Here is a 20341-nt window from a genome sequence, read left to right as displayed (position 1 = left end):
ATAATTTACCCAGTGGCACTCACACCTGACCTGCATCATCCCTGCTATTGCAATTCTGGATCTCATCTGAGCAGAAACTGACGTTTCTGCCAAACTGTGTGGTGGTTCTACATATTGTGGACAAATAACCGCTAAGCTCATATTACTTGGAGGTTCAGTCACACTTGAATTCAGGCTTCCAGAGCTGAAAGCAGTACCTCTCATTAGGAGTGCTTCTCCTAACTGACCACGTACGATAAAGCTGGTGTTAGTTTCTGAAATACTTCACTTCCAGGCGTTGGTGGTGGTGCTCTGTCATCATCCTGAAATCCAAACAGACTGATTTCAAGTTTGGGAACCATTTCAATTTTAAACCCCTGTTGTTTTCCATTGTACTTAGGCCTTGCTAGATTAGTAAAACTCTAGACTCTGAATGAATGCCCTAGTTGGGGATGTTTACTAGTAAAATGACTGGTTTCTGTTGGATCCCCATGTGTCATAGATGCTACTAAATTTGTTAATTATTAATTCTTGTGCTATATAACTCCCTTCCCCATTCCACACCCAGTAACACCACCTTTGTTTTTCTCTCTCTCCTCCCCTTCTACATACATCTGTTTTACCAATCACATTTCACCTGGGGGATTATAACCTTCTCTTGCCATACTACACTTCACTTGACTGTACTACACTACACTCTGCATTAACTGCCTGTTACAAACCTGTTTGTGCTGAAACCTATACCAGATACTAAAATACTAAATACTGGCTGGGCCAGATTTTCAAAAGGCAGACAAGTTTTACCTGCAGCATTTGCACTTAGACCTGGTCTGCACTTACAAGCTAGGTCAACAGAGCTACTTCAGTCAGGGGTGTGAAAACTCTATGCCCCTCCCTGACGTAATTATGCCAACCTAACCCCGGGTGTAGACACAGCTATGTCGAGGTAAGAATTCTTCCACTGATGTAGAGATTGTTGTTCAGGGAGTTGGTGTTCCTACAGCGACAGAGAAAACTTCTGTCAAGGTAGGCTGCACCTACACTATAGGGTTATGTCTGCATAGCTGCAGCAACATAGTTATGCCAGTATAGTCTCTGAAATGTAGACATAGTCAGTGTGTTATGCGCACTAAGCTTGCGTTTGCTCACTGGTCACTTACTTCTTAGTTATGCTAAGTTCTGCCACTCTGGGCCTGAAAGGAACCAGAGAAACCCCCAGGAGAATCCTTCCAGTGCAGTGGGCCTCCTTTGCTGGTGGAGAGCTGGCTTAAGGGATACGTGTCAGACTTGCTCCCAGCCCCTGGCACAGAAGGGCCATGGGAAGCAGAGCAGAAGTTGGAGCAGGTTAAGGGCTGCTCTCACTTTTTGGTTGCCAACTAGGCCCCTGAACAGCCCTGGAATACAGGAACAGTAAGATGGCTTAAAGCTGCCTTTGGGGCCACATCCCTGTTTTTACTCCAAGCACTAGAACAAAGCAACTGAGAATCAGGCCCTAGGGGGTTCACTTCCATAACCCTAACTCCTATTGAGTAGGAGTTACTCATGCAAGTAACTGAACTCACAGTAAGTACTACTCATCACGAGTGAGGGTTTCAGAGTCAGATCCATAGAGTAAGCATTTTCATGTGCCAGCAGATTTGTGGTTCTAAATGAGGCACTTTCTTTGCTGTTTCTAGAAGATGACCTTTCATGGTAGCAAAACCCTGTGATTAGGAGTCTGATCTGAGATTTTGTTTTTCAGATGCTATAAATGAAACACACATTTGCTTTGGCATCATGAAAGGGGACAGGCCAAATACAGAAGATATTAAAGACAGTTGTCCAAAGGAAATTATCGATCTAATGAAGCACTGTTGGCAACAAAAGCCAGAGAATCGTCCAACCTTTTCAGGTAAAATACGGCTTCAGGATTATTTTTGTTTGGACATATCCAATGTTTTACAAAATATGGCAAAATGAGCTTAATCCTTCCTTTCAGAAAGTCATGACTTTTGTTTGTCACAGGTTTGTGTGTCTTAGGTTTCTTTTCAAAATAAAAATTAATCTCCTCACACACACAAGTCAAGTCCGTGATCTGAATTCTGAATAAACTCTGGACCACATATTCTGTAGATATACATTGGTATAGTTTCATTGACTTCAGTGGAGCTTTGCCAGTTTAAAAGTTCACCACACAAACATGCACCCCCTGCATTTTTTTTAAGCTCTTCAGTATCATGTTAGGGGCCTACTTGCTATCCCATTCTCAAACCTGCATATTCTGCTGCTAGTACATCAGATCTATAGGAGTACTGTGCCTCAGTTTCTCCTCATCAGGAAACTGGAGACAATAATAATAAAATACTTCTCAGAGAAGGTAAGTAGTATTATAAAGCTGTTAATAGCAGACCCAGTCAATGGGACCACTCATGGAGGAAGGCACTCCATTTGGGATATAGTTTGTATATGAGGTGCTTTACAGATTTTGACTCCCCATGGCACAGGTGAGATGAGGGGGATGGATGAGGTAGAAGGCTTATCCCTCTTTTTGCATGCCCAGCAAAAGGGCCAGTCCCAAATTGCAGTCCTTGTGCTTGGGGGAGCACAGAAACCTGCTCCCTCCATGCACCCTAGGGGGGTCTCTCAAAGAATAGGGTTCCATTATGCAGCTGATAACATGGAAAGGGCATATGCTGTGGGTGACACCTGTTATCCAGAGCTCCCTGGCTCAGGCCAGTGATTATATAGCAGAGTTTGACCCTAAAGCTGGATAGAAGTGTTCCTTTGTCTTGCTAAGACACTACAGGAGCTTAGAACATAGGAAGCCAAGCCTAATGCTGTTGGAAGACCCTGGCTGTCCCTCACTATATTTGTAGTCACCTGTCTTAAAGTCACAGCCTGTGCGGGCTTTGCAGTTGGGTAGGGAGGTGTTTATTAAATAGCCCAATGCAACTGAGTGTATGTAATACTTAAAAGTGAACAAGAATTCAGTTCTTATTACATTCTTTTTTAAGACTAAATCAGCCCTGCTAACATTGCTTACATTTTTATGAGCCCACTCCTGTTTATAAACTTATGTAACTAACTGGTTTAATGTTTTGGTGGAAGTGAGCTAAGCAGCACAGTCATTTATATTTGCTGTTTAAAACTACTTTCCTCAAATCTTCCTTTCCTGCAGAAATTAGTCAGAAATACAAGCCATTTTACTGTGAGCAACTAGAAAAAGATGTTGAAGATGACTTGAGAAAGATAAAGGTAAGTAGCATCCCAGATGCTTCCGAGCGTAACTTGTAAGTAAAAAAACCACACACATACATACAGGGCCAAATTCTAACACCCTTACTCACACTAAGTAATACTATATTCAATAAGCACTCCCACTTATTCCAATAGGTCTGCTTGTGGAGTAAAGGGCTACTTAGTGTGAGTATGGATGGCAGAATCCAGCCCCTGCTAAATGTAAAAAAAAGCCCTGTTAGCTAGATTCTGATCGCCAGCGAGTAGAAGTTTCTTCCATTAGAAATCCTGCTGAAATCACATTTACATTAGTTTTATACTGATGTTAACTGCATTGACGTTAATGGAAATTAAAAGAGACTATTTGTTGAGCAAGCTACTATTCAACATGAGTTAAGGTGACAGAATCTGGTTCATAGCTTATGAAGTGTTATTGCTGAGTTTTTTGAATACATACAGTTTACTATATGTTTATATAGTACCTAGCACAGAGAGGCCTGAACCTGGTTGACTGGGAGTGACTAAGTCATTATGCAAGGTAACTATTTCCCCTTGTTTTTTCCTTCCTCCCCCCCCCCGACATTCTTGTTAAACCCTGGATTTGTGCTGGAGATGGCCCACCTTGATTATCATACACATTGTAAGGAGAGTGATCGCTTTAGATGAGCTATTACCAGCAGGAGAGTGGGGTGGAGGGAGAGAAAACCTTTTGTAGTGGTAAACACCCATTTTTTTCATGGTTTGTGTGTATAAAAAGATCTTCTGTACTTTCCACAGTATGCATCCGATGAAGTGAGCTGTAGCTCACGAAAGCTCATGCTCAAATAAATTGGTTAGTCTCTAAGGTGCCACAAGTGCTCCTTTTCTTTTTGCGAATACAGACTAACATGGCTGTTACTCTGAAACCTGAACCTGGTTGAGACCTCTAAGCATTACTGTAATCTAAACAAGAAAAAAGTCAGGAAATTAAAAGTTTTGAGTCCTCTCTCAGCTGTAACTTGGTTCCCTGTTCCTCCCATTGGATGTAGCTTGCAAACTGTTGTGCAGAAGGACGCTTTTCTGATCTGAAATAATAATGAAAGGCAAGTTACTTCCTGGCAAATGCTTTGGGCCAGATTGTGGAGCCCTTAGTCACACTAGAAAACATTTACTTATTGGAGTAGTCCTACTGACATTAAGGGCCTGATGCTGTGGCTGAACCCTGAAATGAAAGTACCATTTATATGCAGGTGACAAGGATTGCATCCCCAATATTTTAAACTAATAAGTGAAAGTGTCCCCATGGTGCCACCGTTCTGCTACACAGCCATATTTTGTCAGGTGCTTTCCCTCTCCCTGAGATTGCAGGATGGGGAATTAAAACATTTCTGATTTGGGAAATCCATGTGGTGACTTTGAAGACGTGTCCAGTATTCTTTGGCAAGATAGCAAAGCTTTGCAAAATAAAGTTGACAAAACAGACAATAAATATTCTACTGGAACTGATTCTACCACCCATACTAATTCTGAGTAGTAAATATGTTATATTATGGGGCTTTTGGGTGCTACCAATCAGGATTGTGCTGGGTTCTGCACAAGCACAAAAGAAACAATCGCTGCCCTCAATGGCTGAGAGTCTGAAGGCAGAAACAGACAAGGGGTAGGAGATAAGGATACAACATACAAGCAAATGAATATGGTCAAGTAACAAAGCTGTACCAATATGTTTTGAAGCTTTTTACTGTTTGATTTTTGAGTAGCACTTTTCTCTGAAAATAATCCCTTTTAAAAAAGACAAGGGTGGAGTATGCTGCACTCTTTACCAATGGGACTTTTCCTGGAGCAGGGTAATACACAGTTACATAAGCAGGGTGTCAGAATCAGGCCCTAACAGAAGGCCAAAATGAAGTTTTTAACTTTGAACACCTGGGATCAAGATATGTTTACAGGAAGAGATTGTTGTTGGTTTTTAATTTGTGAAAAGACTTCCTGGTAAGACAGTGACTAATGACTTTCTGAGAAGTGCAAATAAGAACAAGAGGTCAAATCCAGAAGTCCTTAATCTGGTAAAACTGCACTTGACATCAAGTTTTACTTGAGTAAGGACATCAAAAAGGCATGAATGGCTGGAACATCAAAATGCCAGGGTAAAGATGATTATTTCTTCGGCCTTGAGAAATAAAGACAAGGATTTGCAAAGGTGAAAGTGCAGTGAAACACTATGAAACATTCCTTCCAAGGATCTTCACCAAGCTCACTGTCCCCATATCCCACATATAAACAGTTGTCAGAACAAGGCCATAGCCGTGGATTTTTTTTTTTTCCAGTTAAGCTCTACATGTAAATACATAAAATAGGGCATGATTCTGCTACCCTTTAAGCAGCATCTTACTCTGCAAGCAATCCTATAGATTGCATTGTGATAAGTCTATGACTTGTAGGTACAGCCCTGAGGTGGAAGCAGTGCAGAGAGTCACTGTCTAGTCCAATGGGATTAGCTCATGGACTAAGACAGTAGACAGTGTGAGTAAGGGCACAGCTTGGCTAGATCAGAGAATCATGCCCTATATTTACATAGTAATCATTCCTGCCTTCCTTGAAAGCAGACACTGCTTGTCTGTAAACTTAACCTCACTAGTAAGCAAGCCCCACAAAGCAAGGATCATGGTCCACCAGCATTCCACCAAAGAACGTGAGATCTATGCAAGCTGTTCACTTGGGCCACTCGCTGAGGGGATGCATTTGGCTTCTACAGTAAAGATACTTCCTTTGCTTAAACTTTCACCTGCTTCATGATATTTTTTTCCTGTGTACAGAAAGTGTACCCTGGGCCAACTGAACTTGTGAAGAGGATGCAGTCCCTTCAGATAGACGCTGTCGCAGAATCTCCAAGTAACGGAAATGCACAAACAGGTGATTACTACATCACTTCATAATACTTTTTCATATTGCCTGCTTAGGGCAAAATTGGGGACAAATAAAATTGATTCCATTATTATTAAAAGCTGTAACGAACAGACCCAGTTGTTCAGAACTCGGGAGAGAATCTGGAGTACTGAATAAAAAGATCAGATTTATCTGCTGTTCTAAAATGCAAGTCACAGAAACACTATCTCTTGATCACTATTTCCAGGCGCTACAGTTTGAAAAACCAGATTAATTTTAAACTCTTGTGCTTTTGTCTTTCCATGCAGAAAGTATTTTCTCTTTCCATCTGTACTTCATTTGTTCAATACTTGTTTTGTCCATTACATTATATGTTCACTTTGATAACATCCTTAACCTTCCCTCTGTTGATTCACACCAACAAACTTTTGCTTGGTCTTTAGGCTTCAGTACCATGCTATATCAATTTTTGGAATCATCTCCCCTTTCCAGTCCAACCTTATCAGTGTCCTGAGAACAACTAGAGTGAAAAAAACTAGAATGTGTCACTTGTTTTAAGATCTTGCTCCTTATTGATTCTGCCTTGGACACCATGGGACTGGTCGTGGGTTACTCCATTCATCTGTTCCCTCCTTTGTCACATATCAGCTCAAATCCTGGTTTGTTTCACAGCTTTGAGGAAGTATATAGTTGTAGATAATTATATGTGGCCATACCACTAGGTCTGTAGTGGAAGGTGTGTCTCTGTACTTCTTTCACCCAAGTGCCCTGTTAGCAGGGGTTCAAATCTGTAGCACTGTGTAACAGGTCCACCATCCTAGAGTGCCCCTATGGCCTTTCAGATGGTCTCTTGTGTTGGGACCTTGCCAGGTTCCCCTAGTGTCACCCTCCTTCCATGGTCACCACTGTCCTTAAAATCCCAAATAATCAACTCAAATGTCTTCTGTTCCTCCTCGGGTCTTTCTACAGTCCTTGTCTCTCTGCTAAGCAGTGACAAACAAAGAATACCATCAAACCACTCCCAGCAGTTTAGGGCATGTGATTATAGGCTCTCTGTCTAGTTCTCAGAATCCTTCATCCTGTTCTCAGGACACTGACTAGCAGAGCTAATCCTCCCTCTGCACTTTCCTGGTTTACCTCTCTTACTAGCTCTTGCCAGCCCTCTCCCACTCAGAGAGCACATTAGATGCCCTCTCTCCTGGGCCTCCTCCCAACTGCCCTGACCTCCTTCCTTCAAGGCCTCCTTGAGCTTGACTCACCCTTTCCAGGTGTACCCAGACAGTACTAATAGAGCTTTCGGGCTTCAGTTAATCCCTTTTCAGCTGTGGCAGTGTGACAGGGTGCTCTACTCACCGCAGGTCTGGCGCTGCCTCCTGGCTGTTCTGGGGAACAGTACACCGGGTCAACACCTTTCCCCAAGGCTGCAAACCGTCCCTCCACCTGTGTGCAGCCGCTCTTTCGCTCTAGGAGTTGCTGTGGCCTCATTGTGACTCACCCCTCCAGCTAGGTCACTATTGTGGTTTCCCCTTCTGAGGGGGGAGGGAAGAGGTCTCTTCTGCCAAACAGACTCAGGCAGTCTTCCTATGCACTTCCCTAGTGGCTGGTTGGGAAACCTGGGCCCATTCTGTACTCCATGTTCTGGCTCAGGTACCCTCTAATCAGCAGTCAAGTCTGTTCCATCCCATACCTTACTGTATTTCCCTGAGTTGTCCTAACCTTTGGCTCTCCCTTCCTTCTCTGGGTCTGCCAGCTTCACCACTCTCTTCTCCCAGTGAGCAACTACATGCTACCCATCTCTGCTACCTCCAAACACCCCTCCCTCTTCCCAGTCGGTGACTGTAGATTTTCCCAGGACCCCCCCTGTTTCCTGTATTTTATATACCCCCTGCCCCCATTCCTGCACAAGTGAGCCACTCTCCAATTATCTGCCTCCAGCCCAAAAGCTCCAGTTTGCAGCCTAATTAACAGATTGGGCTTGCCTGACCTAATTCAGCTCTTGTAGGGCCAGTGCGCGGTGCACACCCCATCACAGGCAGGTTTACACATTCCATCACACACGCACATCTAAGCGATGTTAGAAAACCCAGTAAAAACCTCCTGCAAAGTTTTCTTTTGCTCAGACCATTTTGAAGATAATCTAGTTCAGATAATACTATGTGATCAGTCTTGTCATCTGCCGACAAACCTCACCCCCCAGACAGGTTAGCAGCAACTCACACCGTTCTTCAGCAGAGGTAATGAATTTTAATCGGGCAGCAGCAGGGCTACATGTTTAATGTGTAAGTTATGTTTTCTTAGGAAAAATATTAAAACTTAGCAGCACCATGTTACAAACTCTCTCATCCTTTAAAAAAAAACCTTTGGTGTGAATGTGGCGTTTGTGAAAGGTGATCCACTGACAACCTTGTAGAGGACAATCAAAGTCCTCTCTTTATCCAGCAGATAGACACAGTGCAGCCCGTGGTAGTGTAAGGGCACGTATATGCTTGTGTTTTTAAAACCCAGGTTCTGAGACTCCCTGCTATGGGTGTACAGACCCGGGTTCATGCTAGATCATTAAGAACAGCGTAGACATTGCAGCCTCCCTAGGCTTCGGAGGCCAGGGTCCATCCTGAGCCTCAGATGCGTTGCCCTGGGTTTTAAAACTCAGTGTAGACGTTCTTGGAGGCTACGTCTACACTAGAGATCTGACAGGGGCACAACTGTACTGATGCAGCTGTGCCACTGTCAGATCTCTCATGTAGCTGCATTATGCCAATAGGAGAGAGCTCTCCTATCAACATAATTAAACCACCCCCAATGAGTGGCAGTCGCTTTGCACACTACCGCTTATGCTGGCATAATTTGTGTCACTCAGAGGTGTGTTTTTTCACATCCCTGAGCGACGTAAGTGGTATTGTAGACATGGCCTAAGAGTCCTCAAGCCTGCCCTGGAGGATCATTTGTAGAGACGGTCACAGTCCTTGACATTCAATCTAGCACCTGTCTGAGTGCTGACAGTTGCCAACTATGGTGGGGTTGTTTTTTTCCTGTTGCAGTGGTGATATTTATCCACTTGAAACCAGAGTAAGTCAACCAAGTCACATTTACCGTGGAGCAGCCATCAGAGAGTAACGGTTTTCATTCACCACCAACCTGGATTGGATTCAAACATGTATTCTAGAGATAGGAAGGTCAACATTCCATACATCATTACCAATCCCCTGACTATCCAGTCCCATATAAGCTTTGTTCTAATGCTACAATGGCCTTTTTGAGCCCCATTATTTTCAGTGATGCCCAGCATCTACAAGACCATTTCAAAGCTCCATGTTGATGTTGTAATCCTTTTAAATCTCAATAGGAGATCCTCTTCAGCCCCATACTACAAAAAAAAGCAGGTTTTGAACTATTTGTTCAGTCTTGCGATGCTATAGAATGATTAGAATTCAAACAATCCAGTTCAGACCACAAGCAAACCTTTCATTGTCTCTAAGGGAAGCTATGTGTGGGCAACCATCCAAGGACAGAATTTATCTGTAAGGTTTAGGTGAAAATCATGGGTTACTTCCCTCTTCGCCCATAGACATTAAATGGATCTTTATTAAAATATATTCTCTGAACTCTAGAAGAACAAGCTAGACAGAGATTGAAAATCAAAGTTCATTAAAAATACAGAATGATGCATTCATGAAGGCTAATTTGAGATTTGCTGTGTTAGGATCATTGAAAGAAACATGACTTTTAGTGCTGTTTGAAGTAGCACCTACAGTGAAATTCTGAGAGTCTCATTCTCCACTGTCTCTCTCCAATTTTGTGCAATATAACTCCATTGGAGGTAAATTAGTGAACCAGGACCTCTAAAGTCCAAGACCTTTCATTCTTCCCTTCTTGGCCTGATGTGTTGTGTTGTATTTCTGTGCCATGTTCCGCTTAGAGGTGGCTGCATTTCAGTGGTGCTTGAAACATTTTCTATCCCTATAGATACTGTCTATAGCAAAAAGAAAAGGAGTACTTGTGGCACCTTAGAGACTAACCAATTTATTTGAGCATAAGCTTTCGTGAGCTACAGCTCACTTCATTGGATAAATTGGTTAGTCTCTAAGGTGCCACAAGTACTCCTTTTCTTTTTGTGAATACAGACTAACACGGCTGCTACTCTGAAACCTGTCTATAGCAGTAGTTCTCAAAGCCGGTCCACTGCTTGTTCAGTCCGGCCCGCCAAGGGCCTTCCCTGGTTTGTTTACCTGCCGCATCCGCAGGTTCGGACCTGGCCAATGGGGGCTGCGGGAAGCGGTGCGGGCCAAGGTACGTGCTGGCCGCACTTCCCGCAGCCCCAGTTGGCCTGGAGTGGCAAACCGTGGTCAGTGGGAGCTGCGATAGGCCAAACCTGCGGACGCAGCAGGTAAACAAACCTGTCTGGCCCACCAGGGGCTTTCCCTGAACAAGCGGCGGACCGTCTTTGAGAACCACTGGTCTATAGGATCTGGTCTTGTAGCACTGAAGTCACTGAGCTTTTGCCATTGATTTCAGTATGGTCAGACCCACAGTTTATAAAGATCATTTCTGATGAAAAGGTCTTAAGTAAAATGTAACATATATTATCTTTTCTGGAAGAGATTACCTTTAGTTATGAATTATTCAGCTGTTTTTAATATAAAAATGCTAGACTCTACCATAGTATTGTTGAGATGTAATTGAAAATGACAGGTATATCTTTGCATTATAGGCTAATTCAAGTATTAAATTTCCCTTCCCTGCTGCAGATCAGCCCAATTCCCTACATAGCTCTCAGGGTCTCATGACTGGCAATGTGGATGAAGCCATGTTTGCTCCCTTTCCGGTGAACCAGCCTGTCGAGAGCTGTGAGACCTCCTTTGAGGCCTCTGTGGGCCTAGAAAGAAAATTGCAGGATGAATTAAATTATCATAAGTATGGCAGCCGGATGGATAATTTTGAAAGCCAACCTCTGGTATACAGTGCTGAAAAGAGAGAGGAGGAAAGAAGACGAAGGGTGTCCTTTGATCCATTTGCAACTCCACCTGCTGCTCCACAGATGAATGAATCATATCTGAAAGCTGAAAGCACAGGATCAAAAGCCAGTTGCTATAGTAACGTGACCAGTTACAGTCATTTAAAACAACCACCACCACCAGCTGCAACAACTCCAATATGGGAAAATTTACCATACAATCCAAATATTATGTATGGGACAAGGCCTGTAGATCCAATAGCAGGATGTACAGAGGATCTCTATGGATCAAATTCAGCCAATACATTTAGTCTGAATAAACCTCCTGTGCCTGAATCTGGCCTAGACCAGCAGCCACAAGCATCCACACCTTGGATTCCAAAGAGTTTGAATACAGAGACAGGTAGGTGAGATATTGGTCTTACTACTTTTTTGTCTAAAACACAAACAGTACTCCTTTTGTCGTCTTCCAGAAGTAAAATGGCCACTGATCAATTTGTAGCGCACATACCAACAAGCAGCTGATTTCATACTCTTCAAGCTATGGTAGCAAAGGCTTTCCTTTAGACATATTATGGTCCACTGCTCTTCATTTTCCTGATACTTTTATATCACTTCAGTTCATTAAAATGCTGTGGGCTTGATTCTCCTCACGTGCTTGTTTTCATTGGTGTAACTCCATTGATGTCAATGTTACTCCTGATTTACATCAGTGTAAGAGAGAAGAATCAAGCCACTGACTGCATGCTATTATCCAGTTGGTACTCCTGGGGGAGTTCTGTGCCACTGCACAATGCAGAATTTTGCAGAAATTAATGTTGTGCCTGCAGAATTTCCTTTCCCCCACAGAAGTGGGCTGCAGTGCTGCTAGCCACCACTAGGGACCACTGGACTCAGCAGAACCCAGCTTGCACATAGAAGACACTGCTAGGGGGAGGAGGAGGGAGCTAGAGGGTTCCTGGCAGCTGCAGTTCCCAGCATGCCCTGAGGGAAGGAGAGGGTGGTATGCAGGAAACTCCATGAAAGTTTGGGACCAAGCATCAGGCTGTTTCTCCCTCTGGATCCCTGGGCTCTGGGGGAGGAGGGGAACAGGTGCCTGGGCAAGGGGGGGCCCCCACGGTGGAGCTCTGGGGAGGAGGGGTTGAGGTATATTAGCAGAAGGGCACCACAGCTGGGCTCTGCGGTGGGGGCGGGAGGGGGTGAGAGTGTCTGGACCCCCGGCTGGGCTCTGGGGTGGGCAGAGAAACAGGAACTGGGTTGTCATAGGAGTTTCTTTAACTCTCTACTCCTGGGGGAATTTTTGTGTGTGTCTGTATTGTTACAGACATACTTGCTGACGGGTATTTTGAAATAAATTACCAAAATAATTGAAACTGGCATGATTATGTAGTGTTATTTTAACAAATAAAATTTGAAGAATTTTAAAATATTGTGCCAAAAAATAAAAAATTCTGCGCACAAAATTCCCCAGAGAGTAAGTTGGGCAGCTAAATAACTAATGACCTCTCCCAGCCCATCTAGGGTGAAAGAACCATAAACAAGAACAATCACCAGATTGTGCTAGAAGCAAATGGTAGTTGATTTTAGACTCAAAGGTGTGTAAAATGAGTCAGAATCTTACTACAGGTCAGTTGCAGCACAGAAACAGTGTTAGAATGAGGATATTTCGTACCTTTCAGAAAATGAATCTTTGCCAGCTCTGGTGGCTTGATTGGGTAAATGCTCTACCAGATGAAAGATCCATGTTCATAAGTGTCCCTAAATTCAAGCCAACAGGAAGCTGATACTCTTAGCTGCACAGAGAGCAGGTTATATCTAATGCTGCTATGGCAACGTCTCTCAGCAATTGCAGGTGAGGTATGTATCCTTAGGAACAGAAGGCTATAGAGCTCAAGAAGGGAGAGAATATTGAGAGTTTAGCAAAAAACAAACATAAAAAACAGGTCAATAACCGTGTGTTCAGTGGAGGTTGTCCCATACCATTTAGGAAAAGGACAAGGTATTATACAGATTAATCATCTTACCCTAGAATGCTGGATTTTCCTGGTATGGCATTCCTTTTCAGCACTTTACACTAAGGGTATGTCTACACTACCCGCCGGATAGCGATCGATCCAGCAGGGGATCGATTTATCATGTCTAGTCTAGACGCGATAAATCGCCCCCCCGAGCACTCTCCCGTCGACTCCTGTACTTCACTGCCGCGAGAGGCGCAGGTGGAGTCGACTGGGGAGCGGCCGCAGTCGGTGAAGATACCACGGTAAGTCGATCTAAGTACATTGACTTCAGCTACGTTAGTCACGTGGGCTAACAGCAGGTGCTACAGAGTTGACAGAATGCAAGATTTCATTGTCCAAAAAAAACCACCAAAAAACCGCTGTATGGAGTCTGCAATTGCTGTCTATATCAATATATTGATTGCGAGGAGTTTGTGAGAGCTGTGACTGTCACATCTGCAGGTGGAAACTGTAACTCTCAGAATCACTAATGTTCAAATATTTGGATAGAAAGAAAAAAGAAATGCAGAAGAGATTACTGAGAAGCAGCATGATATAGTGGAGAAAGTACCAGACTACTAGCATGGCCACCCAGAGATTTGGTGCATGGTAAGCCAGGATGTTAATGTACAGCACACTAGCCTGCTGTGCCCTAAGTTGCCCTATGGACGCTGCTGCCACGTGCTAAAAATTCCATACTTAGTGTTTCAAACAGCAGTAAGTCAAAGTGCACTATAGAAGTTAGTGCATGGCAGCAGGGTCCACAGGGTGACTTAGGGCATGGCATGCTAGTGTGCTGTATATTTATACCCTGGCTTGCTGCGCACTAAGGCTCCATATAGGCAAGCCCTGAGAATCGGATGACCTGCCAGCTCTTCTGTTAACTTGTTGTGTTACCTTAGACTGGAATTTTCAAATTTGTGTACCTAAAATTAGGTACCTAAATCCATATCTAGACTCTAATCCTGCACTGGAATCTGCTTGCAAAGGAACTCTTACATCTGTGTGGAATCCCACTGGTCACACTGGCACTTCGCAGACTCTGTATGGATGCAGGGTCTACGCTAGAGGATCTTGACACGGAGTAAGGTTGTTAGGCACTTCACTAAATTATGATTTGTTTAATTAAATATACTTTTATTGGATTTGTTAAAAAGCTTCTTAGCTTTTGGGGTAACAGCACCTTTCCTTCCCCCCTCTGTATTAGGAGCATTAACTGTGTTCTTATACTATTATAAATATAACAGTTTTGAAGTACTTGTGCCTTTAGGTTTTTGATGACCAAATACTTTTGCATTTGTGTGTTTTGTAATTATTCAGGCAAAACGGAATCCAATCCTTTTAAGAAGGGGAATTTTGCATATACTCCTACTACACCTGTACAACACAAAATCACAGGTAAATGCTGTAGCATTGATATTTCCTAACGACTAACACTAAATGCATGCTAACCTTATTTCAAAAATTTTGGACCAGCTTTACTAAAAAGTGAAACTGAAATCTCTACCTCTAAAAACCGTTAATGAGATACCTCTGTTTGTTTTACAGGGTATCATTAAGCACCATGTAGATGTGTTATAAAGCACAGAGATATGAAGTATCATGGCTCTGAGAGACAAACTGCATGATTTTCCAGGACCTTACAGAACTGTGAAATCATGACTTCATACCTGGATTCACTTCTTTGAGAAGTGAAACTATAAGCCAAATCTGAGTCTTCAAAAGCTTCATTTTTCACTTGTATTTAGGCTTTGTTCAAAAAAGCATTTTTGACTAAAAATGAAGCTGTTGAAGTAGTTAGCAATAAACACATCTGTGGTCGGTTAATAGGGATGTAAAAGGTTACCGGTTAACCGGTAAGAATTAGTCTTACCAGTTAACCCGCCTTAACCATTAACCCCTGGCCAGCTGGCTGATCCCAGCAGCCCTAGCTGCGTTGGCCGGAGCAGGCCCAGCCATTTAATCATTTAAATGGTTAACTTTTTAAACAGTATTTATATCCCTAATTGCTACATATTCACCAATGGCAGGGACGTTACTCTTTAATTTTATATTTATCATGGTTAGTTGTTACTGATACTGATTGAAAATCATGTCTAAGGAAATGTAAATGTATGTGACACTTTACAAACTGAATATGACTGTTTTCAATAAAGTATGCAGATGTTACTGTGGATACACACACACACACACACACACACACAGCAGATCTGAAGGGGCCATTTACAGCCATTTTTCAGAGCAGGAATAGCATTTTATTGTCAATTCTGAACAACAGAAAATTGTTCAACCTTGCTTTGCAGTCTTCTCACTCAAAGACAATTTATAATACATCTACCTAAGTATCTTCCAGAAACTATTGTCATGATATAAAATGAACTAATATGGTTGTAATCTAAAATAGCACTGATTTTACATACAAGTTAAATGCAAAGAACTACTAATTCAACATTGTGGTTCAGTTTTTACACCTATAAAAGATCTCAGATATTGTTTGTCTCCTCCTCATCTCTTAGCTTGATTACCATAAGCATATTAAGGGACTGTGCCATTTTGAACTTCCTGATCTTTATGCACTTAGAATCTCAGCCGTACCTATTGAGAAATGTAGTAATCTATTGTGCCTCCAAGGTACAGCCCCTCAGAGGGCACAGTACAGAGACACACTAACCATGAAGGAGCACCCAGAAGTTTTCTGCCTAGGACTTCTCTAAAGTGCAAGGGTTGTACATCTGCAGATTCATGGAGCACAGCATGCTTCTCCCCGAGAGCCAGTCCTGCTGTAATGACCAGTAGATAGCTGGAAGTGAAGCCGTATAAAGATAAGGTTCTGTATATATTAAATCTGATACATGTAATATTAAATCCAGTAAATATTTCACAAAAGATCTGGGGCCTGATCCTCAACTGATGTAAATCAGTGTAGCACCATTGAAGTCACAAACTCAGAACTCCCCATCTCTCTTAATCTTGCTTCCCCTGCCCCCCAATCCTTTGCACGCACACTTTTTTTTGTTTTTTAAAGGAACATCGCCACCACTTTGATATTTTGAGATTGACTTTCATCTTTCACCCAGTGAATTATGTCTCTGAACTGTATCACCTATTCAATTCAGAGTGTAAGATCCTAGGGGCAGGGATTGTGACTTCCTCTATTTGTACAACCCAAAGCACACCAAGAGCAGCCAGTACAGAAGTATCATAAATTAATAATGGCAAAGTTCCTGCAGTGGCCAAAGAAAGGCCGTTTCTAGTTTAAATACAAAATAATGATCATGGCTGTATTTGGTTTAAATACAAAATAAATCATTCTTCCTTGCCCTTGCCATCGTATCTCTTGAATTCTAAACTGCATGTACTTGATTATATATCAGTCTTAAACTGCCTTTACACAGATGAAGCTGCAAAATACACCATATATAACAGTACCGGAATTCAAATTGGAGCCTACAATCACATGGCGATTGAAGACCAGAATCTATATGTAAGCAGTGTTCCAGTCAACACACAAAACTCTTATGCACATTATGAAAACATGGGTATATTTGGTAAGAGCAATCTCTCTCCGTTCTTTCATAATGTTCCTCTTTACAATCAGCTCTTTGTTCCTTGTGCACCCCACCCCTTAGTCCCTGCTCGCCTCACTCTTTCGGCACAATCTGAAGGCTGACAGTCTTTCTGAGAACCATCTTTGGGGAATGTACAGTGCATCTAGCTCCCTGTTGTATTCAGAAGTTAGCCATTTTGGGTCCTCCTTTATTACATACCATTACAGTTAAGCAATACCTAAGGTTATCATCATGAGTGGTGGTTTGTACTAACGTTGCTTTGTATTATTACACCATTCCCTCACCCACCCTGTTTCATCACCTCTTAGCTGATATTCTCCTGCAGCTTGCTCTACCAAACCTGAAGCTGACATTAAGCATGTCAACACAGTGCACTGTCTCATGAGTCACCAAGTCACAGCACCTGTGGATGTGTACATAAAGACAGAGAAAAAAAAAGAGCAGTGGAAGCAAAACTAGGATCAGTGGACCTGACTGAGAGTTCAAACATTTCAGTGCAGGAGGGGCAGGACTATTTTAAAAGGTAATAGTTAGGGTGACCAGATAGCAAGCGTGAAAAATCGGGATGGGGATGGGGGGGGGGGTAATAGGTGCCCATATAAGAAAAAGCCCCAAAAATCAGGACTGTCCCTATAAAATCGGGACATCTGGTCACCCTAGTCATAGTATTTGTATATATTGGCTTAAACCACTACTGCATATTTTTAATGTATTGTATTGAGAAGTCATAACAGTATCTTTCATCCAAGGATATCAAAGCATTTTATAAACATTAATTAAGCCTCATATCACCACTGTGAGCTAGTTTCTCAATTTTACATATGATTAAAGAAAGACACAAGGAATTGTGACATGTCCCAGGTCAAAAAAGCAAAACAGTAGTAGATCTAGGAGTGTCATAGAATCATAAAATATCAGGGTTGGAAGGGACCTCAGGAGGTCATCTTGTCCAACCCCCTGCTCAAAGCAGGACCAATCCCCAACTAAATCATCCCAGCCAGGGCTTTGTCAAGCCTGACCTTAAAAACTTCAAAGGAAGGAGATTCCACCACTTCCCTAGGTAACCCATTCCAGTGCTTCACCACCCACCTAGTGAAAAAGTTTTTCCTAATATCCAACCTAAACCTCCCCCACTGCAACTTGAGACCATTACTCCTTGTTCTGTCATCTGCTACCACTGAGAAGAGTCTAGATCCATCCTCTTTGGAACCCCCTTTCAGGTAGTTGAAAGCAGCTATCAAATCCCCCCTCATTCTTCTCTTCCGCAGACTAAGCAATCCCAGTTCCCTCAGCCTCTCCTCATAAGTCATGTGTTCCAGTCCCCTAATCATTTTTGTTGCCCTCCACTGGACGTTTTCCAATTTTTCCACATCCTTCTTGTAGTGTGGGGCCCAAAACTGGACACAATACTCCAGATGAGGCCTCACCAATGTCGAACAGAGGAGAATGATCACGTCCCTCGATCTGCTGGCAATGCCCCTACTTATACATCCCAAAATGCCCTTGGCCTTCTTGGCAACAACAGCACACTGTTGACTCATATCCAGCTTCTCGTCCACTGTAACCCCTAGGTCCTTTTCTGCAGAACTGCTGCCTAGACATTCAGTCCCTAGTCTGTAGCGGTGCATGGGATTCTTCCATCCTATGTGCAGGACTCTGCACTTGTCCTTGTTGAACCTCATCAGATTTCTGTCTGACATCCAGTCCTCTTCTTTAATCACTAGACCAATTGCTTATATGAAAGCCACCTATAATCCTATCATTACTAGTGACCATATTTTGGGGGGAGACATTCAAAGAGAAGGGGAGTTTAAACAATGCTGTCTTCTTACACTCGTCTTTCTTTTTGCAGATAGCACCTCTATCCTCTCTGAAAAACACCTGAATCTAGTGAGAGAGAACTTGGCTAAACAGTGGAAACACTGTGCTCGTAAACTGGGCTTTAGTGAGCCACAGATTGATGAAATTGACCATGACTATGAACGAGATGGACTCAAAGAAAAAGTTTACCAAATGCTGCAGAAATGGGTTATGAGTGAAGGCTACAAAGGACCTACAGTAGGAAAGCTGGCCAGAGCCCTCTATGACTGCAAGAGAATAGATCTCCTTAATGATTTGATAAAAATGAACCAGGAGTAGGCGAACTGGAAACTTAATGGAAATGGCTGTGATATTTTATCTGAAGATCCTCTTACTGAGAACATGAAACAATCTTGTAAAAGTGCTACATGAAAGACGCCTGTCTAGAACATGCACATATTTCTGTCAAGCAGTATACAGTATCCTGTAGCTCAGAACATTTAATTTTTGAAGACAGGACAATTATGAAAAGCCTGTCCTGGGGGGGATGGCAGGGGGGAAGGAAGGGGAAAGAAGCTCTTCCTTTTACAGTGAAGATAATAGGTTTATCTAATAAACTTTGTCCAAGGACAAAAAAAGTTAAAACAAAATCTGAATTCTGTATGATATGAAAAATAACATGGAAGGGAAGGGATTGGCAAGGGGTGGTGGTGGGCATTTGGATCTAATTTTTTCACAGAACTTTTGGACTGCTACCTCAAAGCACGCACGTAGCTGTGTTTAAAGTGCCTTCATTACTGCCTAAAAGAAGCATGGCATTTATGCAAAACTCACATCAATGAGAGCATATCATGGATTTTGTCACACCATATTGAAGCCCTGGATTGAAAACAAAACCAAACGCCTCAACTCTTCTAAGCACAGCCAATATCCACAGGAGATCGTCATAACTCGGATTGCCTTATAGATTCATCACCTTATTTTTTTAAAGTGCCCTTTTTATAACTTTAATAAAAAATAAATATTATAATAAAAATACAGAAGTATAAAAAGATACAAAGTATTGGTGTAAGAGCAATAATGATTATCAAGTATAGAAACCACTGTGTAAATTGACATTACAAGAACTGCCTTCTCTCAGGATTATGATAATGTGTTTATTATTATTTAGTTTTCATTCTGTGATGGGAGTAAATTCGGGAATATATGCTTTATGAAAAGGGAAAGGAAAACTAATATGTACCTGAGCCAAAGAAAAGGCCTTGAAACTTGGAAAGTTTGGAAAATCAGTCAGGCATTTCATTTCAGGCTAATCAACCAGAAATGGAGGCATGAACTTTCTAGTCACACTGGAGATAGAGCGTACAAATTACAGACTTTCTTGGAGTATGGAACCCACAAGGAAAAATTATTGGCCCACAAATTTGCATCCACTAAGAATAATTAGGTCAAACTACTCCTTCTTTGAAGGGCAGTGGCTGTGACCTCAACCAAAACCACAAATATATGAACTTCCATCCAACTTTTTGGATCAGATAATTCTCCTTTTGGCTTTTGAAAAGTGGCAAAAATAATTATCCATCAGGACAAAAAAGCTAATACGAATTCTAATAAATCTTAACAGGCTTTGAACCCCACTATCTTTCAAATAAAAGGTGGACACACTCTGCAATTGGAGGTGTGATTGCAGCATGGCTAGGCTTACCCATGCTAGTTTTAAATCTAGCTAACCTAACTAAAAATAGCAGCGTAAATGTGGTGGCACAGGCTTCAGTGCAGACTAGCAATGAGAGTATGTACCCAAGTTCCCTGGGATGCTTGTACAGCCCACGCATCTTCACTGCTGTTTTTAGTCATGTTAGTGAAATTAACTTGTGCTGCAATCACACACTGATTGCAGTGTAGACATATCCTTCGCTACACAACCTTTGATTAGTAGCCCTGAAAATGTATTATGATAATTT

At 42.3% G+C, this 20341-nt stretch overlaps 1 protein-coding gene across 4 annotated transcripts in view; it reads left to right on the top strand.

The window, feature by feature from the left end:
- Positions 1-19437, top strand: part of RIPK1 (receptor interacting serine/threonine kinase 1) — a 36490-nt gene extending 17053 nt beyond the window's left edge. For 3 of the 4 annotated variants that reach the window (XM_077810702.1, XM_077810703.1, XM_077810704.1), the window contains exons 6-12: positions 1721-1870; positions 3137-3213; positions 5991-6087; positions 10806-11414; positions 14329-14406; positions 16404-16556; positions 18430-19437. In XM_077810702.1, coding sequence (XP_077666828.1) covers positions 1721-1870; positions 3137-3213; positions 5991-6087; positions 10806-11414; positions 14329-14406; positions 16404-16556; positions 18430-18716 — 1451 coding nt within the window. In that variant the 3' untranslated portion in view covers positions 18717-19437. The remainder of the gene's footprint in view (positions 1-1720; positions 1871-3136; positions 3214-5990; positions 6088-10805; positions 11415-14328; positions 14407-16403; positions 16557-18429) is intronic. The other variant, XM_077810705.1, reaches the window with a different exon arrangement.
- Positions 19438-20341: the final 904 nt, after the last annotated feature.

Source organism: Eretmochelys imbricata, chromosome 2, assembly GCF_965152235.1.
Source record: "Eretmochelys imbricata isolate rEreImb1 chromosome 2, rEreImb1.hap1, whole genome shotgun sequence".
Classification (NCBI taxonomy): Eukaryota; Metazoa; Chordata; order Testudines; family Cheloniidae; genus Eretmochelys; species Eretmochelys imbricata.
Note: the sequence above shows the minus strand (reverse complement) of the source record. Positions and strands in the feature narration are given on the sequence as shown.